The 27,595-nt window shown below is 40.1% G+C and overlaps 1 protein-coding gene and 2 long non-coding RNA genes across 3 annotated transcripts in view; all 3 read right to left on the bottom strand.

Annotated features, from left to right (window-relative positions):
- Positions 1 to 3,052: 3,052 nt before the first annotated feature.
- Positions 3,053 to 19,676, bottom strand: UBE2L3 (ubiquitin conjugating enzyme E2 L3). Its single transcript, XM_068701116.1, has 4 exons — positions 19,543 to 19,676; positions 11,190 to 11,285; positions 7,246 to 7,432; positions 3,053 to 3,877 (listed from the first exon to the last, which is right to left on the bottom strand). Exons 1-4 carry the CDS (start codon positions 19,567 to 19,569, stop codon positions 3,723 to 3,725), a joined length of 465 nt encoding a protein of 154 aa, XP_068557217.1. The 5' UTR covers positions 19,570 to 19,676; the 3' UTR covers positions 3,053 to 3,722.
- Positions 11,970 to 19,099, bottom strand: LOC137865748 (uncharacterized). Its single transcript, XR_011102068.1, has 3 exons — positions 17,318 to 19,099; positions 15,146 to 15,249; positions 11,970 to 13,468 (listed from the first exon to the last, which is right to left on the bottom strand). It is a non-coding gene; the product is annotated as an uncharacterized lncRNA (long non-coding RNA).
- A 3,174-nt stretch (positions 19,677 to 22,850) lies between the features above and the next one.
- The window catches only part of LOC137865749 (uncharacterized), a 28,848-nt gene continuing 24,103 nt past the window's right edge, over positions 22,851 to 27,595 (bottom strand). The window contains exon 4 of the long non-coding RNA XR_011102069.1: positions 22,851 to 23,921. This is a non-coding gene — a long non-coding RNA (uncharacterized lncRNA). The remainder of the gene's footprint in view (positions 23,922 to 27,595) is intronic.

Raw genomic sequence — 27,595 nt, 5'->3', positions numbered from 1 at the left:
TGCTTCAAGAGACTTTCATTTTTACTTTTAGCTAAAAAACGCTCAAGTATCCACTCTAACTGTGATCACCTGCAGAATGCCAAAAGAACATCCTTTTGTACCATTAATGGGAACCAGTTCACCTTTCCTTCCTTTTGGACATCTGAAGGAGTTTTTGTTCTGTACAAATACAAAAAAGAAAAACATCACCAGGGACATTTTATGAATATTTTTTCAGGCTATTTCCTAGATTACTATCACAGAATTAATTTGACTTTTTTTTTAAACAAACATCTGCCACACCATGCAAGTGCTATACAAAGCAGTTTCAGGTTACAGTAGTAGCTAGCACATGGAATGACAACTTCTGAAGCTTGTCCCATCGGTGTTTGATGGTAAAGTTTTTGTTTCTGTTGTCAATACAACATACAAAAAAAAAAAGATGGTAAACCTGTGGAAGGTGACTGAAGATCCTGAGCGCAGTTAGACGTGTGAGTGCCATCTAGTGACTGATGGTATCTTACATACAGGAATATGCCTGACACCAACGCAGCTTAGCTTATAATAGTTCTCTGCTTTTAATGTAATGGGACCATATTTTGACATGTAATTTTTAACCTTATTTTTAACTTTTAAATTGCACCATATCCTGATTGATCAATTTGCTCTGATCACCATCAATGGGTTACAACACGTTGACTTCTGTGCATTTTCTGCTAACTCAACACAGAAATTAACGTGATGACAGCAATCTTAACCTGAGTTGGCTCTGTATTGTTAAGAAAAACATTCTATAAATACCGTATTTATGTGAACAGCATCAAAACACAAGTTTTCTTTTAAATTCAAATGAGTTTTAAATTGAAAAATGAATAAAGAACTACTGAAGGACTTCTAAATAAGAAACCTTTCAAATGCATAAAACGCACAGGGTGAAGTTTTCTCAGCAGCTCTATGAAAGCTTTAAAAAACAACACTGAGTTCAAATTAAAAATGCATTCAGACCACTACATATGAATGACGCTGGATCAAGATATTTAAAAAGAAGTCTGAAAACAAAACCATGCCACACCACCTTTGAGAGCAATTTTTATTAGGGTAGCAGTATGGAATTGCAGAAAGCCTATACCAGTGCTCCTGGGTGTAGTTTCACCAGTATGTTGTTTTTATTTTGGATTTTAAACTGCATGTTTAGAATTCAGCATGGCTTAGGGAACCAAAGAGCACAAGAGCTTGATTTCCTGAGTTAACAAAGGATTTGACTTCTCCCCTGCCCCCCCCAACTTCAACCATACAGTACAGTATTTGATGTCTCATCTTTCTTTCCGAGGGCCACCTACAGACAAAAGCCATTAAGTACGTTACACACCTCATAGTTTAGAAATTGAGCCATGAAGAACACACAACGAGAACTGATAGCAACACCTGTCTTCTACATGATCTTTACAGATGAATTCGAGTAGCCGGTGTATAGCACTGCTAGAGGCCTGTATGAATCAGCTGCAGCTCCTTGAATTACACAGCCCTTCCAGTTCCCTTTCAATGGCATCCACATCACACTGATTCAAAGAAATGCAGTCTTTAACCTGAGAGGCTTACAACCAGAAAGTATATTGTTTAGTAGTAACGATGGCAGCAAACTAGTGCCAGAGTTGTTTTAAATAATGATAATAAAAAAGCAAATTTAAAGAATGGAAAGTTTCTATGCCAGCAGACATGATCGAAAGGTACAGTGACTCATCTGATGCAGAAGTTACACACACTTCAGTTTGACAGATAATTTGGCATTATTTTATTATGAATCCGAGTGAGCATGAATGAAACAAAATCAGTACCAACTTTCTGCAAATGAAGACACAAAGATGTGAAAATTTGGTAATAGACAGTGCTCTCACAAGCCTGAAAACACTTAGGAAATGCAAGTTTCCGTAAATAAGGTGAATGTGGTTTAACTTTATTTACCTGCCAAAGAATCTGTCTAAGAACACTTAAACATAAAATTTCTTAGCTCCCTAACTTATAAAAAAATTTACTTTCAACAGAGGTGAGGTACTGGGCTGTCATTGTTTACGCTAAGTCTGAAATAAAAGCTGGATGAGAAGAGTGAATGAAGAAATAGCAAATATACAATACATTAAAAACCAAAAAAAGAGACCTACCGCTTGACACACTAGTTCTGAAAGGTTGCAGAGGCTGTATTAAAACTGAATTTAGGAGTAAAAACAACCATCCGGGTGTGAGGGATTTTCTAGTTCAACTTCCTGCACATCAGCGTGATATGTACTCCCAGATACCTATGGATTTCTGGAAACATGTTTGCTCATTAACATACCCCAATTCCACAGGTGGGGAAGAGAAGGCAGTTTGATTGTATGGCAGTTTGACTGTGGAGCTATGATCACACTTTAGATTTAGGACAGGCAGGCAGAAGAAAAGCAATACAGGGAATAGAGGGTGCTCAGTTTTGAGCAGAAAGGGCAGCCTTCAGCATGGGCGTGCCCTGGAGCAAAGGGAAAAGAGCTCTGCCTGATTAAGTTAGGGTGATAGAACAATACTTGAAGTAGTCATTAAACCATCTAATGTGTATTTCTAAAACATAGGAACAGCAGTAGTGAAGTGTACTCTATTACAGTTTATTGCTTAATCCTATTCTCATACTATTTTAAGTAAGAACTGTACAGCAACTGGGCAGGGAAGCAGCATGAGTGCCATCCCCTAAAGCACAGATGTTCCATATGCATTCTGATGAGAAAACATACTCAGATAACTAGCAGTGCTGACAGATTTAGTATTTGAATTCAAAATAATTTCTAAAATCAAAATTATTTCTAAAATACTGACTTTTGACTCAAGAACAGTTTATTACTTTGGTACCTCTTGGTCCTCAGTTTCTGGAACTGGTAGCAAATGTTCTGTGCATGTTTTCCTAGCTACTCTGCATAGGCATAAAGAATAGAAGTGAAAGGAGTTTGTAATCACATTCCACTATTTGTTTGCTACAGATTAGTTTTTTCCATAGTTTTCCAAAAGCAGGATATAAGCCATATTTTAATTCAATCACGCACACAGAAACTTGGGTTTCCCCGTTTAATAAACATTTTGTGGTAACACCAGCCAGATTTACATAAGACCTGGACATTATTTCTGATTGTATTTGTGGGGTTTGTTTTTTGTTTATTATGTTACAAACTGAAGTTAAAGGGAACTTGCAGCAAGTCCCATAAAAGCACAGTGCAATGTTCAAAGAGAAAAGTAAACAAAACTGCCAAACACTCAATCATTTTCTGCCAGAACTGGGATATTTTTTTCTAAGACATCAGTTTGGGGAAGGAGAGAAAATTCAATGAAGAATTAAGTGAACTCAGGATAGTGGGAACTGCAAGGAAAAAAAAAAAAAAAGAAATGACAGCCACAACCTTTTCAATTTAAGGGCAGAATATAAGTCTAAGATATTTTTGATAAATTCTGACAAGAAAAAGAAAACAGCATACTTTAAAGTATATTGAAGCAGTGATTTTTAAACAAAGAAAGCAGAACTAGAACATCTTAAATTTTTAATCCTTTCTTTACAGGTTACCTAGCCCACTTTTGATTAAGAAAACTGTAGAAAGTTAGTAACAGCCACAAGTTAACACCGAAAGGTGGCACTTGTCAATTTTCCATAGAGTCCTGCTTTACGGGGTGTCTCAAATGCACTGCTCCGATCTTCTATCATACGTTGCTGACATCAACTGTGTCAGATTTTAGTCCACTGGTCGCTTTTCACCATATTTCTTTGTAAACTCTTCAGCGTTCTTACAGAATTTTTTACGGTCCTTAGAGTATTCTTCAGCTAGGTCAGCCCGAAGGGGGTGCTCGGGCTGTGGATCATTCACCAGTGCTATGAGGGACTGGATTACTGTCAAAAGAAGTATAAATATTGTCAGATACTAAGATGGTTCATTTTTAATATCAAAATATAAGCCAAAATTTCCAATAAGAAAATAGCAGTATGCCAAGACTGAGTTTGATACAGTGAATGGGTACCAGAAAATCTTATCTGTAAGCAAAATCAACTACTTCAGCATAGATCAAAATGCACTTCAAATTATTTCCCATGTAATTAGCATCCTATCTGTGAAATACTTTTCACACAGCTAAGGAGGAAATGAAGTTTCACAGACAAGCTCATCTAAAATGGACTGGATGAAGAGAACACTGGGATCTCCATTGTGAAGCATTTTTTCTTGACACCTGTCACAATGAGTTACACCATTCAGTTGTAATTGGGTCTGCTTCGGGAAACCATTTCTTCAGCTTTATATCTTTCTATGACTCTTACCTCCCCTACAAACACCAGACAAGTCTTGTCATTATTCTGAACTGCCAAATATATCTCCTAGTAGAGAGATACTGCGGAAAACAAATGGGTAAGAACTGTAAGATGCTTTTTACCTTACTGTTGACAACTATTTCATCAGCACTCCTCATCACTGTCAAAGGAAGTCATTCTTACAATAACTGCATCGCACTTCACATTTACACAATGAACCTCACATACTACGATGACATTTATTGCTACATTTTCCTCATATACATTCTCATGACCATTTAAAGCTAAATTGGTTACAACAATCCTGAGATCTGATACCCATCCACTGAGAGGGAGGTACGTAACAGGGCAAGCCTACAGACAGGACACAGAAGACGCATTTCTCTGTACAAGAATAGCAACAACATTCCACTTGAAGTAAGTTTGGGCTATCGAGAGCAACACAAAGCAGTACCAAGATATCTTAAAGTAAGCGTACCACACCTGTTAACTGCATACATTACACACCACAGCCAGCCTCCTTCTGAACTTGCATCAAATTCTGAGAGCCACAACATCCAGTGGCAGGGAGCTCCACAACAGAACTACACATCGTATGGAAAGTCAGGTGCTATTGTTTGTTCTGAAACTTCTGCCTACCAGTTTAACTGCATTCTCCCTGGTTTGGCAATGTCAGTTCTTACAGTACCTATCACTCTGGTAGATTCTAGAGCAGCTTCTGTCAGAGCACAAATCTCTTCACACTCATATTCATTTCTACCCTTACCTGACACAAAGGAGGGACACACCTCTCAAAACAAACTCCCAAGAAGTAAGGTTGTCAGTATATTGCCAAGCAGGAACCTTTCTTAACATAAATCAGAGTTTAAACTGTAACAAACTTTCTAAGGAATGCAGAACTGGTACTAGCTTACTTCACAGCAATTTGCCTGTCCTGTACTTCTGAAAACTGTCATCATATTGCTAGTATTTACTTACCAGACTAGGATCAATCCTGTATGTAACCCTTTTCACTCAGTAAAACATAATAAAACACTGTAACAATCTAGTAACACTTTATAGGAAGTTAACCCACAAACCAGGAAAAAATAGCATTTTTCCTAATTCCCTAAATTCCTAAAACCAGTAGTTGTCTCAACAGCCACAGCATTTTAATACCATACTGTCACCATAGTCTTAGTATTAAGCTAAATTAATAAAGTTCAACTGTAAACACTATACAAAAGATGAGTTGATGATCTATGATAAACCTCATTTCTCTATTCTGTGACACTTAACTGATCAAAATCAATTATTTTGATACCCATAGTAATAACGTTGCCTTATTTCCAGAAAAAGGCCTACACAGCAAACAACCTGAAGTTTATTTTTCTGTGCAGAACAGTCCTACAGAAGAGGGGACAGACACTTAAGCAGGGCTGTAATGATATTGTTGCAGGCTCATATAAGGATGAATTAACATCAGACATTGACACTAAAATGACTTCTTAAAGAGGAAAAAAGATGCACGGAAGACCATAAAACAGCAGGATGAGAAATTTGAAATATTTTGGTACCCAAGATCTGTTCCAAATTCTAATTGTAAGGTACTTTGTATTGCTTTTCTCAGAAAAAGAGGATTTTACTACTTCTTCAGGAAACACTATTTCCCACACACAAATGATTTCCTCAATAGTTCCAGCTGACACCAACTCACACTTCTAGCCAGGTGAAGCCATTAAGTCATTCCTTTCCTTCAACTTATTAGCTTTCTCTAGTTAAGACAACTACTAAGTTGTTCACAGAAACCTTCTACACATTGCTTCAACTTCATTTCTCCAAAGGATCTTTGTCCTACATATTCTAAGAAAAATCCAGAACAAATTGCAAGATTTTCACTATCTACTTAACAGGTTCTTTTTGCTTCTGTCCCCACTTCCCCCCCAACATTCAACTGCTCATTCTTTTCCAAAATAAATTTATGTGTGTATATATGTATATACACACACACATAAATATATATATTTATTTTGTCATTGGGGTGAGATGGTGCAAACTAAGTAGTTTTATTAGCATAGAAAAATATACAGAAAAAGAAATCTTAACTAGAGCATTGTTTACTATCAGGAACAAGGTTCACATGAAAATAATCCTAAAGAGCCTGGAAGATGGAAATACGTTTTCCTACAGACCAAGACATATCAGTGCCATTGAAGTTCTTGCACTGGATTAAACTGCTACTGATTTGCATTCAACTTGTTAAAACATGCAGTTATTGCAAGAATGCTTGCCTTTTTTTTTTTTTTTTTTTTTTTTTAAAAGTGTACAGTAGTAATCACTTAATATCAAATTTCTCGTTCCCTGCCAGAAAAAAAAAAAAGAAATTCTCACCCCAACAGGAACAACAACAGACGAAGCCTATTCATTTCATACTCTCAGTCTGGCCAAGGACCCGATGAAACTTTTACCTTAAAATATTTAAATTCTTATCCAAAGACACTCTACACACTAAACCTCACAGCAGTGACCTTTTAAGAGCTAAGAGTTGTGTTATAATTCAGTTTTTGCTTAACCAAGCAAGGCAAACGACACATCTGGATTATAAAGTCACTGTTTAAAATGAAACATGAACATGAATACCCTCACCATTCTCTCCTGACTACCAAAAGAAATGACTTTTAAAAAAAATATATACCATGAGCTACCACCTTAATAAACTCATCAGTCATTAAGTTTCGTGGTTTCCTGGAGGTGGAAATGCCACAAGTCAGTGTCATTACCTTATGTTCTAATAACAAAATGAGATTCCAAAAGAGTTGCACACTGTGCTCACATCATGTGATTCATGATGCAGAGCTTATGGAAACAGATACATCAGGAAAGCAGTCACTGCCTGACAAGGTGAAATGCTACTAGCTTCAAACACACAGTGCAAAGTCTCTTAATATCCGTTTTTTTCCCCCATGGACTCCTACCTTGGTCAGTTTTGGTTGCTGGCTTCCAGTTTTCAGCACTAATTACTGGCAGACAAACCTGACCCTTTTCATCGATGTTAGGGTGATAGATCTTCGTTTTAAATGTAATCTTAGGAGGTTTGAATGGATATTCTGCTGGGAAGTTGATTTCGATTCTGAAGGCTCCTTTGTCATATGGAGGATTGTCCTGCAACAAGGTAACAAAAATCAAGAATGCAGCATATTCTAACAAACAAAATTTAAGAAAAAGCAAGCTCCAGGCTTCAATCTATCAAATGACCTCGTTTTAAAGCACTTTTTTCCCTAAGCACACTGACACGTCCATGTGTCAGAACATCAGAACCAATTTGGGAAGAAAGAAGCACTACAACCTCTATCTTTGTATTCACCCTGGAAAAGGAGAATTATCACTGTTCTGAAGCAGGCTGACATTTCTACTGGTAGGAAAGCACCCAATACCATTAACTCCATGATCAGAGATCTATCTAGTAAGTACTTTTATTTCCACACCTTTGTATTTCAAAAAAAGCATTGTAAACCCTTTCTGAGACACTAACAGGAAATCTGGCAAGGAAATTGGTTTCTCTAAACCTAGTTATTTTGTGTGTCTCGCAACATGGTGGTTCGAACAGCAAGGCAGCTTGATTCGTCAGATTTCCCTATACATTCTGAGAACCTTTTTGTGCTGACTACATAAAAATCTGCTGAGCATTCATTTGTACTAAAGATAGATATTCACTGCGTCTGCTGATGAGAACATTCTGAATTCGTATGCAGTTTTAGCACCCACTGTTATCAGATCATGTTTGAAGGAGTACGATGAAAGAACTGTGAAGGAGGCAAAGCAGATCTTCCTGCTGTAACAGAAAAAAACAATGCCTAGAACCTCATTTAGAAAACCTGTTAGACTATTGATATTGTTTCAAATAGTAACTGCAGAGAAAGGCAGAAGAAAAATAAGTTATTGCTACATTTCAAGCTGATAAAAATGCCATTCTGCAATGAAAACAAAAAACTGTCATGAAGCCTTTCCAGATACTTGAAGAAAAACAGTTGAAGACTGAATGTTTCCAGTTTGTGTTAAGTACAATCACACAGATCCTTCATGACCCATCAGATAATTTCTTTCAATCAAACTCACCCACGAGTTAAAAAAAGCTTTACCAATATTTGGGGGTAAGGAGCATTTTGAAGTTTTATTTTAGTTTCATCCATGTGGGGAAGGCTGGCTGTGCATTTCTAAGAAATAAAGCACAACTTTTTGAGTCAAGGCCAGAGGAAAGTAAAGTGCCTTAAAATCACTTTTTATCAAAGCAATCATAAAAGCCTGGTAAGTTTAACAGGTAACTTTCTGGTCATAGCGACCATTTCAGCATTTAATGCCCTCTCCCCCGACCCTGTTCACTTGTTCTTACCTCCACCACATGCTAGAAATTGTGAAGATGTTCAATGAACTGATACAGGAACTGACCTGGCTTAAAAACATCCATTTCCTGCTTGGCTCTCTTTCAGTCAGAACAGTTCTTCACTATAACTCACCAATAAATTTAACTAAAAATGTATGTAAAAGGGTTGCTCATCTTTTCAATAGACAAAACACAAACTATTCCAGCAACTCATTTCCAATAGTTTGTTACATTTATTCTGATACTGACAAGGGAGAGAATCAGAATTATAGTGAAACACAGATGACAAGCAGTTGACTTACATTCACCTGGAGTATTTTGCTGCAAAAATTTATCAAAACTGCTCTTTTTTACTCTGCAAAAGTTTATCAAAACTGCTTGCTATGGACAAAGTAAAATGAAATTCATGGTACACCAACAGTCCCTCTTAAAAGGGCAAGGAGCCTGAAGTCTTGTACTGGTGTTTGAAACAAACAGTGTACCTTCCCAACATAGGGTACATACGGTGCCCTATTCTAGGATTTAGAACAGGAAAACACATTGACAAGCTGTCTCAGTTGAACACTCTGGAAAACTAACAGTCATTGCAAAGAGCAAAATATGATATATAAAGGTTTTTAGAGCAGTATTTTTCACAGTAATTCTGCATCAACATGCAGAACTAACATATTAACCTTCATATCTTAATGAAAGTGTTAAACGAAACTGACCAAAATAATGCCTAGTTACAGAGTTTAATGATCAGTAACCAGTTATTCCTACTACAATATGAGTAGTAGGTCATTAAACCCTTACCAAGAACAAAAATGGAAACAGCAAGTAAAACTTCAAAAGCAACAACTCAGGAAAAGAAACAAAACAAACAACCTATACTTGCAACCAGTTTGTATTTGACATTTTTAAGCCACCAACCCCAAGAATGCAATAGCTAAAATATTATGCTTCATAGAAAGCATCGTTTTTAGTATTTCCTCTGAATAGTCATCTATACTACTCTTTCAACACTTACAACACATAATTATTAATTACTATAATAAACGTAGATTTCGTGACAAAATTCCCTCTTAACTACACCAGTAATGAATCTATTTATGTGCCCTTGCAACAGGGCACAGCATAAAGCAAAAGGCAAGCATAAAGTGTGGCTCATTGCAATGATGCTCGAACACTTGCAACGTGAATCTTTGCAAAGAAAACAAAGTTCATGCTCATACCCTGGTGAGCAGAAAGCATTAGAAATAGTACACCATGTACTGCAAATTTTAACAGGAATAAACTTTCTGGTGTTTTGCTTTATTAGCCACATTAGTGTATTATCAAAACACTATCCTGTTATACACGAACCACAAAGAGCGGAGTGGCTTACAAAGCACACTGTTCCTCAGCTATGCCAAATCCTAGTGTCAAATCCTGCATTCTTTATTTGCGAGAATAAGCTCAACCACTAGAATTATTTGCAGAAATGCATGTAAAGAGTAAACTAAATCTGTTTTACAGTACCTCAAGTTCAAAGGCCTTGCAATTATCTCAGCAGAGACTGTATGATCCAAGTTCGGGAATGCCCTTCAGCTAACACAGCACAGGCACTGCCAGACTGTTTCAAAGTGTTTTAAAAAGACAGATTTACGCTGGTCAGGAGACCTTTTAGGTTGTACTAAAGGAAAAGCAGAACTGATGCTCTACTGGCATGGCTTCTATTGCTGCAGACATTCGAGTAGCTCATGTAACTAAGTAAGCGTGAGCCATGGCTGTGGAAAATAAAGGAGGTGAAAATCCACATGACTTCAATTTAAAGAGTTCAGTTCTGGGAATCCAAACCTTTTCCTTGCATCAAACTTTTTCCAACACTAAATTTTGTTCTAGAAATACAGTCAGTTACAAACAAAACAATCCAACCAACCAAAAAAAAAAACTGAAAACCGAAACACACACCAAAAGCTATTGAGAAGTGAACAAAGTATTCACAATTCAGACTTTATCCAATGATGTAGATTTTGTACTTTCAGATTAACGTAACAAACCACAAAACGAACCTGCCTCCCCTTTACAAAACCTTTCCATAGTAACCCAGTGCCATCACTGAGCCCCAGCCCTTGCCAGTTGCAGCTGTCTGTTGGACCAGGCCAACAGCTGTGCAGCATCCAGCCAGGTATCGATCAGAGAGGTCTAGAATCTCTTTCAATTACGTATGGATTTTTCTTCACAGGAGTTATGAGAAACACCGACTAACGTAATCACACATGGATAGAATAAAACCACACAGGACATTCAAGTAAAATGAGACAGGAAGGTCACAGTATTTGCCTAAGATCAGAGAAGTCTAAAGAGAACCAAGAATTAAGTCTAGGGCTACATTAAATGCCCAGAAAACCAGAACTCCGAAAGCCAGTTCTTACAGCAGTAAGAAATAGTTTTGCACCCTCACAAGACTAACAGCACTAACAGTCACTAACAGCAGTGCTAACCTGTGCATTTGTGATACAAATGATCATTGCTTTATTTTAAAGCTCATTAGAATAAGGAACCATCTATACTCACAGGAACAATAAGCCCTTGCCAGGTCAATAAATTAGCTTCATCAACCTGGATATTACGGAAGTTTTTCATTCCACATTTGCGGATTTCTTCAAGCTCCTGGAAAACAAGCAGAGTGTAAGCGAAAGTTAATAGTAACATCAGACAAGATGCTCATATCAACATTTCAGAATGCTTGCAGGTCAGTGTGGGTTCTTTGATACTAAAGAATATTGAGATTTCAGTGGCGGCAACCCACATAAAACAGAAAATTTTGCCCCTGTGGGAAGTAAAATTTTCTGAGACAGGGTATTTTAAAATAGTTGTTTTTTGGTAGGTCACAGATACAAAAATGCTTTGTTAATAACACCACTATACATGCAATGAAGTAGCAGTATAAGAAAAAGTATATTTTTTAACTGTTTTTACATCTCAAATGCAGATCAGTGCCTTTGATAACAGCAAATAACAAAAATCAAGTGCAACTGAGGACTTTTCTGAATGAGAACTATTGATTTGGAAGAATTACTCCATAACAGCTTTAAACACTTAAGTCACTAATCAGACCCATTATTTCAACCAAAAACTAACAGATTCCTGCTAGATCAACTTAAACTGATGCAAATCCAGAAAAGTATCCAACCCAAGGTAGACTTATTTAGATCAGTAACTCAAGTAGAGTTCAGAAGAGTTCTTCATCTTTGGTTCATACCTCTGAGTTAGCAGCATTTATTAAGATGCCACTCTTTATAACTACATCACTCTTGAACAAAGCATCTTTCTGCACCCATCAATCACCTGTCAAATTATTTTCGATAGGTTAGTGATCTATCACCAAAACAAATATTTTAGCTATTTTTATATTTAAAGTCACCTATAAGCCCTACTGTTTTCCAGAGTATTTCATCTTGAAGCTTTAAGACCAAAAAAAACCACCTCAAGGCTCCACTTTTTTTTTGTAATTATTATTTTTAAACCCAGTAGTGATAGGCCTTTGCTGTTGAATTAAAGAGCTTGACCTTTAATGAGAATTTAAGTGAATTTGAATTCAAGTCATCCCCAGTGAAACGTAAAATCTTCCCGGTGATTTCAAGACTGAAGCACATGCCTGTATGGCCACACACGTTAGGAAAAATGTTGCTTCTGTGCACTCTGCCAGCACACAATTCTTTGCTGAGTGCAACCACATTCGTGAAACTAGGCTGTATGTTATGATAGGAACTCCAACTATGAACTCCAAAAACACTGTATGCTGGAAAAACAAAACAAAACAGGTTTCATGGTAAATGTTTTTTTTTTTTTTTTTTGGCTAAAATATTCGTATTTCGTCATAGAACAACCTTTTCTGCATCTGCCTGGCAGAGATTTAATGCTTGGAGTGATCTCTTGCATAAACTTAGCAACATGATAAAACACAAACACAAAGGGGGAACAAGATTTCCAAATGCACAAAGCAAATAATAAAAAAATCACGACAGCTACACACTAGAAGATGAACATTTCCACTTCCACCCACTGCACCTCTGAAAGCAGGAGCACACTCAGAACACAACAGTTTAACCTTGGTGTCTCGGATATTGAACTGATGCCCAACGCAATCTCCATGACACTAAAACCAGCTGCTCAGGCAGGATCTCTGGATTAATCCCCAAATTCTACTGCTGTTAGATTTGTGCAATATCACAGACATTTTTGTTGTTGTTGTTTTGCTTTTTCTAAAGGATAAGAGGATTATCTTATTTCCTTAATGCAGGAAAACATACGGAAACAAAAAATCCCATGAAGCACATTTAGAGGGATCCAGAGCAAGTCAAACTACCCAGATGAAAATAACCTTTGTTATCACAGGTATGAGAGATCATTTTTGACCTCTGAAACTGCAAATCTGCACGCTGCTTTACAGCTGGCTTTGAACACTCACTGCACAAAGCATCAGCTCACGAATGACCTGACCAACACTGCTCATCCTGGCTGGTTCAGGAAAGGAACTAACTCACAACACTGCTCTAAGCCGCTTGCTGTCTACACTTACAGAACTGTGAAGGCCTGCAAACAACCCCTCCACAGGGTGTAATAGGGATAAACCCCCTTCTACACCAGATGTAACACGCCAAACACCAGGACCAAAACAAGCCAGATTAACCATAAGGCATTCAAGCATGAATAAACATGCAACACAAGTAGTTTGCCTCTAAAACATGGGAAGAAAAACGGGTTTAGATATTTTCTAGTCAATATATTTAAAATGTTACACGTATATGGAAGCCTACAGAAATCCCCAGAACATCCCAGTGAGGGTGCAGCTTCCATGTGGAAGTTATCATCACAGGTTTGGAAAAGTTGCATGAAAGGAAGAAAAAAAAAATCCGACAAATATGCAAAAAATTATTCCCTGTTTTCCCTCAAGTCCACCACACGGGAGAGGGAATTAAATAGCCTGGAAGACACTAGGGCAAAGAGCAAGCAGAAACCGTGTTCAGGGCACCTTCCTCTTTTAAAATGACTTGCTAAGCCTATGCAGGAGTTCCCTTTCATAATCAAAGAAGTGGTAAATTACTGCGGTGCACTGGGACTACATTCTGTGCTTCTGCTGCTGCCTTGGGTCTTGAGGTAGTAACTAATAACTGAAAAAGGAAGCAGAGGAGTATAAACTCAGCAATTCCTCTCCTCACACAGATATGACTTGCATGAATTATTTGCTTAAGACGGGTTCCAATTTATCCTAGAAGTGTATTTACAGTGTAATACTATATTTGCAATTCATATTTTTAGGTTCTTTTTTGTGTGTAATTCATCAGGAGTGATAAGAGATTCAGTACTCGGGATTATAAAGGGCACAGGGGGTGTTTGTGTTTTTTTTTTTTTTTCTGGCAACTGACAAAACCCCTAATAAAGATCTAAATTGCCTCCGAATTACAGAGGCAGACACAACTAAAGCATACACGTACAGTTAGGAGTGAATGAGCTACTAAATACCATCAAACAGCACAGATTAAAAGTTCATACTGTATTTAGCATGAGCTTGAGTAAGTCCAAAGAGACAAAAATTACTTGATGATGTTAAAGGATATAGTTCAAATATTTACTTTAAAATAACCCTTAGGAGTTTAGGCAGACAGTGAATGGATTAATTCCTACTCCCGTTCTCTACCCCTTAATTTTGTCAAGTAACATAATTAAAGGCGCACAGAAGGAGTGTAACTAGAGGTTAGAACACTGCAGTAAGAATTTAAGTCATCTTTCATTACTCTGTTATCAACCTTGCACGTGGCCTGCCTGCACTGGTTTGCCCGTTTATAAAACAGAAATGTCTTCTTATTTCAGGGGGCTCCCTTGGGACAGGATGTTTGTAGTTTGGAGATGTTCAGAGAAAGTGTTACACACAGTGCGTGAAAAGGGGAAAATGTTGTTTTAGAGGCAATAACTGGTCTGAAGGCAGTCCTACAAGTACGCGCTACCCTTCTCATATATAATCAATCAATAAATTGTTAAAATTTTAATTTTAGCTTTGGACAGCACAAATGATTACATGCTATTGAAAATAAAATGTTTGAAATGAAGAAGAAAATTAAGTGGCATCAGCTTAAAACGTACTCAACTCTTAAAAAGAAGGTTCAGATATTAAGTATACACCTAAATCCATGTATTCTTGTTCTAATAATTTTTAGAATTCCCAGTTCCTCTAAATTCCATCCAGGACTAGGAAAAAATGGTTCTGAACACAGGCCTGAAACTGCTTTGCCCATGCATCTCTGAAGTTTGGGGTCTTGTCTAAAAAGAAACAAACCTGGTATGAAAACACAGTGAAGACTTAACACCAGGTAAGAGTTTAATCCAAGATATGGGAGTAGGGTAAGGGCTTATATTGACTTCACCAAGTTCTGCATCAAGCCCAAAATGCTATTAAATTCACAGAGAAAAACGAGTTTACTGAAACAACTCCAAACCTCATTTGTCTTGTGTTTACAATTTCTGTTTACCTGGTCATAAATAGAATCTCTAAGAGAAGCGTGACAAAGTTAAACAAGGCTCCAAAGCACTGATAAGGCGCTGGCCAATTTTACTCTCTGAATCTTGTATACTGCTGAGAAAGGTCAAAAAACAAAAACAAAAACACACATTAAAACCCAGTATAATGGAAAACAAAACAAAACAGATTCTAGCTCTTATAGGAGCTATTATTAAGTTTCCACTGTGACATTACAGCCTGTATACACACGCTTTTTATTTATTAATTCTACTTTTTGGCAGAATATTTTCCATCTGATCTTTATTCAGAAATGTTTTCTTAAGATGTTGATTACAAATCCTTTTGCCACTCTTCAGTTTCCAAAAAGGAAAGTAAATCAGTATTCTCACTTTTCCATAGGGACAACCATAGCTGCTCAAAGCCAGACTTCCCTTGTTACTGAGGACCAGTGTCTGGATCCATGTAGAGTTGTTTTTCAATAGCGAAGTTGGTTAGAACACCTTTATTTGGAATGGTTATACTGTTTACAAGACCACAGCATACTGCAGATTGCAGGCCATCTACAGCAGGTACATGGGTGTGGCTTTGTTTTTCTGTTTTATCATGAAGTTCAATAGTTGCATAAATGTTTGCCTATGCAATCATGGCAGCACAGTGAGAACAACAAGAAGAAAATACCTGTTACTTATTATTTACATCTATTTTCAGTTCTTAATGCTAAAAATACTTTTGATATCTAAAAGCCAGGAACAAAAGCATGGATCCTACAGAAACCTTGGCTTGCTCATATTGCAGATGAACACAAAGAAGTAGCTCCAAGCCCGGGAGCAGCCAGCCTTCTCAGATGTTGCTGAAAAATGCCAGTTGAAGGCCCGTGTCGGTACCACACGCTACTCAAACCCCAAGTACTATGACTATCCAGCCCCGAAATAGCCTTCCCTTTGCAACTACCCACTACCTCTCCACATATCATTTAGTTCCAGATCTCCAATGGAAAGCGGCTTGTTTTACATCAGTGGGTGGCAACTGTGAAAAGCACTCGAGTGAAATCTCTGGCACGTCTCCTGGAGATCTGTGTTCCCCATCAGAAGTGTTTGGAGACAATTTGATTTTTACGAGAAAGGGTCTTGAAGCAAAGCAGCTCCCCTGAAAGAGAAAGCTATGCTGCTTTCCTAAATCTAATTACTCTGTATTTGCCTGTTTTTTTTTCCCCCCCTCGAGAGATGATCCAAAACAACAAACCCTTGTTGAAGACTGCCTTATTCCCACCTCTCACATTTCATGAGGAGCTGGTATCTGACAGCTGTGGCTCTTTGAAGAGGTGTAATGGTGGCTCATAGATCAAAACTCCACCTCAAATGTTGGTGGAACGTGATTCATTAGCTATGAATATTTCACATTTTTACTAACCTAGGTGTGCTCCTGGAAAGACTTGAAAAAACAGTAGAGAACACTTGAGTTAGACTAATCAATGGTATAAAGTCAATGGCATAAAGCTACAGGAGGCCATAAATAAGGTCTCCAGCCCATGAAATGTAACTTGTGCACACAGAGCCCGATATAACAAGACAATCTTATGCATGTTACAACTTGACTTTTTTAGGACTTGATTTTTTTTAGTACTTCTTTCATAAGGAGGCTTGTGAGTTGAAGATTCCACCATCGGAAAAGGACATCCACTTCCACCTGCAAGGTGGCAACAAGGCTCCTGTTGCCAGTTTTCTGTGGGCAGGTAGCATGTTATTACAAACTTACTACATCCAATCTTTGTGCCACTGTGATTAATGTGAGTAACTATGCTGCATGACACGCACCCAGAAAAAATTACAGTACTTCAAAATGCTGGCAAGACCTACAGAAATGGGAATTACTTTATTTTATGTGACCTATAAAAGGTTCAAAGCTTATTCTCAGCTACCAAAGACAAACTTGATATTTAGCCCAAAGAAAGACAGTTAATGCTTATCCTAAATTGCTTTAGGAAATGGAGTGACGTGCTGAAAAACTATTTCCTTTAGTTACCATCTCTCATCATTCTATGGCCCTGAGAAATAAACACCACATACCCTTCAATATTGCAAAACTTTAACAGTGAAAGACTTTAAAAAGTCATTTGCTGATCTATGAATTTCCACTTTAGAACTTAAACAACAGTATCAGGTTGATACAGATGAGATTGGACCTGCAAAACACCATGCTGCAGAGATCCGCATTACATCATCTGCACAAGAGCTCTGGTTTGTTCCTACCGAGATGAATGAAGACTCAGAGCATGTTGGACCCTGCAAAAAGCACAAAGGTAGCTGCCTATTTAACAGCACTGACAAGTTACACAATAAAGCATCTCACAGCTGTTGAACTCGCATAGAAAAGTGCACAACACACAGTCCATAAATATAAGGCAATAAAAATGAAAGTAAAAATGTAAGAGGGAAGTTACCAATGCCTCCTTCCTTCCTAAACCACTCCCTCTGAAGAGCAATTGCCACACTGTTTTTCTAGAAAAGAACATCACATTATCAAAAGTCATTTTTACGGTATGCTTTCAGTGGAAAACTAAAGTATTACCTGATGGTTAAGAAGCATAGTGAAACTGAACGGGGGTTGAAAAGCAAGAGGCACTATAAATATTAAGGACAATTTACTCACCTCCTGGATTTTTATGTCCTGTGCTTTTTTTTTTTTTTTAAATAATTACACTTTTTCCCCTCTAACAAGAAAGTAGCAATGCTCTTTTTCAACAATTAACAGATTTTTCAGAACTAGCATAGAAACTGCTTTGCAAAAAGATAGTTAACAACAGTTCAGTTTATCTGAAACAAAGAACCTTATCTGAGTACAAAGGAACAGACATATTGATGATTCTAAAGCTGTGACAAGAACAACTGCTATCAAAAATGAAATAAATGAACGTCATCTCACCGGGATCCTTAAGGACAATTAAAGGCTTACTCCTATTGATTCAATATATATGAATGACTCTGCACATAATGTATTTACTATTTAATTTGTGATGGCTACATAACACAATTAAAATGTTAAAACTACCCTTATGGAAGCAATACTAAGCTATTGTTTTCTTCAAAAGTGACTGAGCTTCAATGGTTAATTAAGCATTTGCACACTTAAGGAAATACAATTTCAAATATCTACATATCCCAGCCAAGTCCCAGCCCTACCGGGGGGCTGCATCCTTGGAGATGCTTCTAAGCCCTGTATTAAAAGGCTAAGTTTAAAAGAATCACCCATATATATGCCAAATCCTAGTGCACGGTTACGTTGCACTCCACAGGGAGGTGGTTTTTAATCAGGTTAAAGCACTGCCTGACAGTCTGAGGGTCCTTCCCCTACGTTTCACAGCACTAGCCTGTAAAGTTCATTGATTTATGTTCCAGGCGTGCAAATACTGTAGGGTACTGCCACAGCATTTTACAGATGACCAGATTTTATGCCACTAAGTACGCGTGTCCTAGGCAAATTCCACTGCAAACAGCTTGTGACATGAATTGGCAATTACACACAACACACAGAAGAAACTTGCACCTTTTGGGGACAATCAGTATCTTTTTGTTTTTAAGAAGTATTTTAGCTCTCAAACAAGACGATGACAAAACAAGCCCCTCAGACGAAGCGTCGGTTTAAAAATCACACGCTCCCTTTGTCGAAGCCGAGCTGCAAACAGCACCGCACTCGGGCGCGAGCCGCCGGCTGAGGACGCAAACATCACCGCGCCCGGCGCGTCTGAGCAAAGTGCTGAACCCGGGTCCAGACTTCACCGATAAGCCCCGGCCTCACTCGGAGCCCCCCCCGGCAGCCCCCGAGCACGGCACCCCCCGGGCAGAGCCCCCCCGGCCCAGGAGCCCCGCTCGCTGCCCGGGGCAGGGCTGGGGCAGGCAGAAAGGCCGGGGCGCCTCTGCTCTCCTCCCCTCTCCTCGCCCCCTTCCCCTCTCCCCCCGTCCTTCCCCTTCCCTCCCGGCGCTGCCCCGACCCCTGGCAGCGCCCCGGGGCTCGGCCTCTCCCCGCGGCGTCCCGGCAGCGGCGCTTCCTCCCCCCCGGCCCTTCCTCTTTGCTTAGTCACCGCGGGAGCCCCCCGCGGGAGGGGACCCGGCCGGCCCCCGCCCCGCGCCCCCGCCCAGCCCCGGGCTCTCGGCGGGGCCCTCGGCGGCGCCTCAGAGCCCGGCGGGCGGCGGAGGGGGGGGGGGGGGAGCCGGGGCGGCCCCTGACGGCCGCGGCCTAGGTGCCGGCTGCTCCCCGCCCGGCCAACTCGACCCGGCCGGCGGCGAGGAGCAGGGTGAGAGCCCCGCCGGGCTCGGAAGGGGCTCCCCGGCCGCCGGAGGGGCGCTGAGGGGGAGGGGGCGGCGGCGGGCGGGCGCCCCCCGGCCCGCGGCGGCGCGGCGCTGCTGTTACCTTCATCAGCCTCCTGCTGGCCGCCATCTTGGCTCTGCTGCTGCCGCCCCACAATGCATGGCGGCGGCGGGCAGGGCGCTGCGGGACCCAGCTTCCTGGGGCGGCGGGCGGGGAGGGGCGGGGCGGGGCGGGGCGGGGCTGAGGCGGCAGCGCCAGGCCGCGGGGGGCAGCCCCTGAGGTGCAGCCCCAGCGCTGTCAGCTCCGGGTTCAGGCACCTCAATTGTTCCCCAAGGGGTTCTCCCTCGCCCCAGTGCTCCCAGGAGATGCTCCAAGATCTGCCCCGCCCCTGGCTGGGAGCTTGTTTCCCCTTCACCCTCCCTCGCGTCAGGCAGTGGCCTCAGCTGATCGGACACTTGTTCTACAATAACGCCACTTTTATCACCCAAAAAGTCTCCAAGTTTTAAAACTAGCTTTACAGACTCAGACAAAAAATTAGGTGTAGTTATCAGAGAAGGCTTCAGGAACTCAAAAATGCAACAAAAGTTGATCGTAATGAACAACACGCTCATTGGTGTATGTTCTGAAAAATTATTCCCTGAACAGCTATTTGGTAACAAATATTTTGCATTTATATAGTACTTGTTGCTCCAAAACCCACTTAATGTTTGTTAATGAAATAAGCTATACAGGAACCAACTTAGTACTCACCACTTCATATGGGTGTTGTAAAATAGTTTGTAAACATCTTTGAAGATCATAATGTAAAATGAGATCATAACTCTAATGAATGTGATACATTCAAAGATTACCACATCCATTTTACTCAAGGAAAATGGAGTCAGAGGAAGCTAAATGAAAGGGGCAGACCATCCGGCTGAAGTAGTGGACAGATGTAAAGCAAGCAAGTGTGCTGGCCAGCTGGAGAAATTCCAGGTGTGTCAGGCAGGTGCACACAACGTGGAAACAGAAATGCAGAGACCCGAAGGAGTAGCGATGTGCTGCTGAAGTGGGGTGCTGGTGCTATTGATTAAAGAATTCTGGTCTGATAAAAGGGCTACCTCAGATTATATGCTATTGAAGTTCAGAAATACCTAAGTCTGATACCATGGTAACTTGGAAGAACAGTTCTTGCAAATTATTTTACAGATCTCTAAAAACACATACACACAAAAAAAAGCCGCTTTAGTTATTATCTTGATGTGACTGAACTCTATTCGTATCTTAATTCAATTCTTTAATTTTCCATGACCAGCGTAAGTCTGAAGTATTAATTTTTTTTTGTTCAGAAGAGTTACTCAGGCCCTTGCCTATACCTGCACAGAGGCACGTAGCGTCCATGCACAAAAGATAATACTAAAAGCAGCACAGGGAAATCTGCGTTTACTATCTATAATTTTAATCCATGATTTTTACAGCTTGTAAGAGTGTCAGAAATATCTGGGATAATTACTATGATAATCCGCATTTCCTTTGACAAGAAAAAATACCACCCACAGTATAACTAACAATAGCCCAGCCAGTTCTTAAGAAATCATTGCTGAGTGTAGCTGTCCTCACAAACTGCCACTTGATGTGGAAATCCTTTATTACAGCAAGGTGTTTGAGAAGTTTAGGCAGAACTGTGCACATTTCACATACCTGCCACCAGCATCCTGGGTCCTTTCAGTGTCCAGTTTTGGACTGTATACAAAGCAAATGCTGTGATGCCAACACTGTTGAATGATGCCTTGTTTATTAGCAAGGGCTGAGCAACCACGTTCATATTGCTGGATCTCTCCGGCATGTCAATTACTGGCAGTCATGCAATGCTGTTGTTCAATACTGAAGTAACAGGAATTTCCCTTCAGACAGAATTTCATCAATCATACCTCTTACTTCCCTGCTAGTGACAAGAACAGGTCATTACTTATACTGACTTTTGCAGACAGTTCTGCATTTTTGAACTTGTTGTTGTTGTTTCCAGGTTGTATCATTTTAATTGACAAGAGTACCCAAAAGACAGGTTTTAGCACTTGTCTTGTGATGTCTTCAAGGGACTGGCAGATGTTACATCTATGCCTGCCCACTTCTAAGATCATTTTCTATGATCTGTTTCTATTTAGATAAGGGACATAACTGTTCAACTTCAAAAAGAAGAAAAAAAAAAGAAATTGTGTAAACAGCTTGAACAGGTGAACCATAGCCCAATCCTTGAAAATTTTAGAGAAAAGAAAATTTCGGTGAATATTTTCCATTAGGAAATGACCGTCTGAAAGAAAACAAAAGAAACAAACAGAACTTTGTTCCCTTTGCTCTTCCCCTTTAGTTTTCACAAATCTGTTGCTGTATTAAGTCTGTCTGCACAACTTGAATATATGAGAAATATGCTGATTTGCAGAATAGAGACAAAATTCAGATTCGAAAGTTAATTAATTAATTCAGAACACAATAAAGGGATCTACCTGTGGTCTGCAAGGGTGAAGTTCACCTTCAGAAGCAGCTAAGATAAAAACATAAAATAATTCATGTCTTAAATCATTATATGGCTCTAAATTGGAACTGTTAAAATGGAATAAAAAGACTTTTTTTTTTTTGAGAATCCTCTACCCTATATTCCTGTACAGTTGCCAACAAATTTAAGTTTTTACACAGGTTTTCTTGTCGCATCAGCCTCTTAGATCTCCAATGATAAGCATTTTAGAGCAATCAACTACATATTGTGATAGAACAAATATATGATAACTATCGTGCATCTAGTAACTAATTATAAACTCATTTTCCTCCTCCTGTGTTTTGTATTTTATGTACATTATTAAATTGATTCTGCCCTTTATGGAACCCTTTCCTCTTAAACACAAGATTCCTTGACTATTTACAGAAAAAGAAATACATTAAGTCCCCTTTGCTCCAAGGTAAAAGGAAAAAAGAGCTCTGTTGATTTCTTGTGTACTAAGAGTAAACTTAACAGAATCTGGATCAAGTTAACACTGCATTGCACATACCATTTACCAGTTTGTGACCAATTTCTAACTCTGAATTACTTCCACTTCCATCCATGATCACGTAACACCCAGCTGACTTATGTAAATAACTCAACTGGCTTATTTAAATGAGTCACATATATCACTATGTTTTTAAGTTGCTTTCTAAAGAAGCGTAACAGCAGAAAAAAAAAAGGGAGAGCCTGTATCCATGCCCTGGTCAGCACTGCACAAATGAGCACAAAGTAGAGAAAAGCACTGCGAGTTGCTGCTCTTGCAGCAGGCAGGAGCTCAGCTCAAACCTCACTCACCCCTAGTGTCTCAGCTCAGTTCTTCAGTGCTGTGAGACAGTTTGAGGAAGGTTTCCCTTATAACTGCATAACTGTTCTGACAAGGTGGGGGTAGAAAGACATTTCAAAACAGCTTTAATAAAATCATTGCCAAATTACACCATGTTTCAATAGCAACTGTTTAAGTGTGCTGCTGGAAACCGATACACAGATGGTGAGGGAAGCATACGAACTACCAAAGCAGCTACACCATGAACTGCAAATATCCCAGTACTTGAAAGACTGCTAGCAACGCAAGCCTTCTGTTCAAGTTGCATTAGCATCTATAACCTTGAACCAGAGATGAGGTCCCACAGGTCTAGAAACTCTTCAGTATCACAGTGACAAAGACAAATCTCTCACTGAAAAAACTGAGAAGTGAGTGGTGCATCCCTCTCCAAATAACTCAGGAGATAGGATGGCTGGTAAATGCGTGTGCCATTGCTTGGAAGATTATTGAAATGTACATTACAGCAGATATCTTGAGGTCTCGTCTGAATTCCAAAGCTGGGCAGGTCCTAGTTCTTGAGGAGTTGCTCTCCTGTCCCAGTTTGGGGTGGGGGATGAGAATGGGGCTGTCCCAGTGTAAGGGTTTTAGATGGCCCAGCAGCATTACAGTTTGGGTAACAGACACAGGGCCAACAGCTTTAGGGATAAGTTGTTTCTCTCTAAATAACAGTACAGTAACAAACAGTAATCAGTCGTACAATTATCCATGTTGTTTCATTAGTACAATGAGCTGCATTGGAACAACAGCAGATCCAGTAATTCTCTAGTATTAGAGTTACTGCGGGCTAAACTTCACATCCAGGTGCACAAAGACTGACAGGAAGCAAGGCTTCTTCAGGCAAGTGACTCAGAGTAGCCACCAGGCTTTGGGAATTCCCCGTTCCCAGATCAGACTGACCTCTCTTGTTGGTGAGTCACAGCAGCACGACCTGGACTTGTCAGCCAACCGTCACATCCCACCTCTGCTCCTCCTCTGTGCCCTTTTTGTCCCTGGTGCACACGGGGCCTGGAAATAACCACTGCTGTGGGCTGACCCCGGCCAGCAAAAAGGGAACGTGATGAAGCTCAGGTGAAAGAACTGGAGAATCAGCATCAGAATCAAACAGAATGATATCAGTCACCATTTCAGGAACTTGAACAGCTGAAAAAGAGGGAAAACACAAATGTGTAATTTAAGAGCTGCCACATTGCATGTTCTTTCATGGCACAGACCTCGGCGGAGGATTCCAGTGATCTTTATAGCATTAAAGATAACTCTGACACTTCTGAGAAGAGCCCTGGCATCCCATGTAAGTGCCTCAGAATCAGATTCTGTACAAAACAGCCCTAGGTTTTTCCTTCTTTCAAAGAAGGACAATAAAGGATACAGAGAACCATTAACAAAAGTGTTCCTTAATAGTAGAGTCGCCAAGACAATCTCCAGCAAAACTTAACCGAAAACTTAGCTGAATACAGCTGTGATCCTTCTGATGATCCTAAAAAGCAGCCTGAAGCAGAGCTTCCTCTAATACCTAGAGAATAAGCTTTATTCCTTTTGAGGCACGGATGAGGCTGGTTTCTCTGAGGAAGAGCTGACAGGCGGCAGAAGAGGACTGGCTCCCTCTAATTTGATAGTTTCAGATGATCTGATGACAATTTTGCCTCCACAGCCAACTGATTTCTTGCAGAACACAGATCATGAAGTGAGTTTTTGCAGCAAAGTGTTAGTATTAGAGGAAAAGGGGATAGTCTTGACAAAGGAATCTGTGTCAGTGTTGGCTGATAGACGAGGAGACAGAGATTCCTCTTCATCATGCAGCAGTACCTTATCCAAGAAATCTCATCCTAATCAAACAATTTGCAAGAAGTATTATTATTGGCTGGGAGCCTCCACTTGTGCTAGCTGCGTGGGAGGAGGTGCAGAACTATAACATTTATGTAGATACCAAATGTAGTTTATATAGCCAGAATGTGAGATTTAGCTCAGAGACTCAAACAGCGACTGAAGGCTTGGATTTAAAGAAATAAGACCTACTGAATTTCAGCTCAAAGCATAAAATGGAAATGAAATTCAGATAAGAGGCAGCATACTATCCTGGTAGGGAAAGACTTCCAGATAGCTCCAAAAGGTTTGAAGTTTAGGAGTATCATTCCTACTTCAGAGGTCACTCAGAAGCCAAGCAGCAGCAATTATTTGCATGCTGTGTACCTTAATGAAAGGCACTGTGATGCAGCAAAGCCAGGGTTCTACTGCTCTGCTTTCCAAAGCTTGCAAAGCAACACACAGCATGAAGCAAAAGTGAGAGTGTGGCCTAAAGACATGAAATAGCACATTAACCAGAAGAAGCAGGAGGAAGAATCAGCAGCACTGAGACTTGTTACTCCACCTGCACAACCACCGCATGCTCCACTGGGTGTTCAGGTGGTAGCCTGGCTTCTCAGCTGTACCAGCGTCAGTTAATTCTGGAGGCTCTTCCAATGAACACTGCTGTTTACATCAATGGATGAAGTGACAGAAGCTGCATCTCCAGCACTGGGAGCACCCTGGTGGATCTGCCCCATTTACAGATGCTCCACATACCTCAGAGTTTTCATAATAACTTTGTCTCCAGAGGAAGATCCGTTGTTTCTACACAGAACGTCCTACACTGAACGTCAGGAACAGGAGACTGCAAATTGAATCATCCTAACTATCATAGTCATAGTCATGGTCTTTCTTTTTGGAAGAAGAGGGTCTAGCTTCAGGTGTTCAGGGGAATAAACAGCATAGAAACAGGAGATAACAGTAATCCCACCCTGCAGGAATCTCTCTTTCCCTTCACAACACGTTTACACCAGAACAACATTGAGAGCATAGGCCAATTCCTGACATCTTTGTTTTCCAGCCCATTCTCAGGGGAGATAGGTAACAACAATTCTCTAAGTACATCTGTGGCACTTTTCGACTGTGATCCCATATCTATGTCACCTGATCTTGAGGCAGCTGAAGGTGTCATGCAAGAGAACTCATTAAATACACGTGGAAAGTAAACCTCCACGTAAAGCTCAAAGTATTTGGGTCTGTGAATGATGATGGATTTCTCCTGCATGTGCAAGGACAGGGGCAGAATTATATGGCATATTGGGTATAAATGGCAAGGTTTTGGAAGTGGGGATCTGCTTGGGTGCCCTCTGTGCGTGGTGGTCTGAGGTGACCTGTGCCAGTCACGGTTCCAGCCGGCTCTGCAGCACACCACAGCTGGATGAGCTTGTGGTACCTCTGTGAAAACACATTCAAAAGAAGGCAGAAAATTCTGAGGAGAAGGGAACATGGGAATGACAGAACAACAAGGTCAGAGCACTATGAGGTGCCCCGTAGTGGAGCAGGCACACCCCTGAAGGGACTGCAACCTGTGGAGCACCACAGTGAGCTCCAGGATGTCCTCAGCAAGCTCTGCTGGAACACCAGTGGTAGCCAGGCCACCCATACTCACCAGGCCAAAACAGTTGCAGCTGGAAGTGTCCTCAAACACACCCCAATGTGGTTTGAGGAAGAGCTGCCTGAGGGCCAGGGGAAGGTGAGCAAGCAGCTGGGGGCGGCCTGGCTGCTGGCTGTGGCCGGCCCACCACAGGTGGACAGAGGGGCCTTGGCCCTTCTGACTTCCTAAAAGCTTTCTCAAAGTAGGAAGACAGTAATTTTAAAAATATAATTCTATCAAAGAGGGACACAGCTTAAAAGCAAAGCAAAAACAAGACAGAGATTAAAAATGTGATTGTTACAAAAAACTAGTATGATTGGTATCCATGAAAAGGCTCCAGCCAATCTGTACATCTAATGCTACACGTGGCAGAATACCACAATGAAAATCAGTTCCACTTCAAGTTTTAACCATTAAGGTAATATTGCTCTTTTTTTTTTTTTTTTTTTTTTTTTAAATGAAAAAGACAAAAATGCTAGTCCTTAAAAAAAAGGAAAAAGGAGCTCTTTCATCTCTTATTAGCTATATGCATACTATCTAAATGGCTGTTGCCTCCACACCAGGTAGAAGTTGTAGCAACAGACATGAACTTCTACTGCTTTTCAGGTCTTCTGCAAGATAACACTCACTCAGCTGCCTGTTCCTTCTCCCTCTGATTTCAAGTTCTGTTAAAATGGAAGGAGCAGCTCCTTACCAGCAGTAAGCAGAATATTGCAGCAGGAGACAAGCCGCAGAGGCACTTCAGTTAGTACAGAGCCCTTTCATAGCAGAATCCATGTGACTTAGACTCATGACATTCTCATACAAATCCTGTTCATCTGAGATCTTAATATGAAGAAAGACACTGCTTTCTTCAACCAGCAGAAGAAAACCCTACACAGCTGTTCTCACTAAACTTCATTTTATCTGGAGTGAACTTAGGAAATGTGTATTTATTTACCATTATTATTTTTAAATACTGCAACTTTACCCTGTTTGTTAACCCACAGATGTCTCTTCACCAGCTAGGTGTGTATATAGTGTCTCTATTTTTGTATGTAGAAGCCAAAAAAAATGAACGTATCTTGTCCCAGTTGAACTGAGTATTTTTTTCCACTGACTTTCAAAGTATACAATTAATGCTCAAATTCTTGTCCATCTCTAGATAGAAACACAGACTTTTATACCAGAAATATGTCTTAATTGATACATCACAGAGGAGTGACTGCCAAAAACAGCGTTCTGCTAGGACATGAATGAAATACCTATGAACTTCATAAGTTCTCCTATACTCAGAAAAAAGTTATTCTTAGCTCAGATTTCAAAATGCAGGGTTCTGCTCAGTTAGCACTCAGGTATCCAGTTTTACAATGACTCCATCCATGTTGACAACTCCACA

This window comes from Anas acuta, chromosome 17 (assembly GCF_963932015.1).
Source record: "Anas acuta chromosome 17, bAnaAcu1.1, whole genome shotgun sequence".
Taxonomy (NCBI): Eukaryota; Metazoa; Chordata; class Aves; order Anseriformes; family Anatidae; genus Anas; species Anas acuta.
This window is presented reverse-complemented; position numbering and strand designations above follow the sequence as displayed.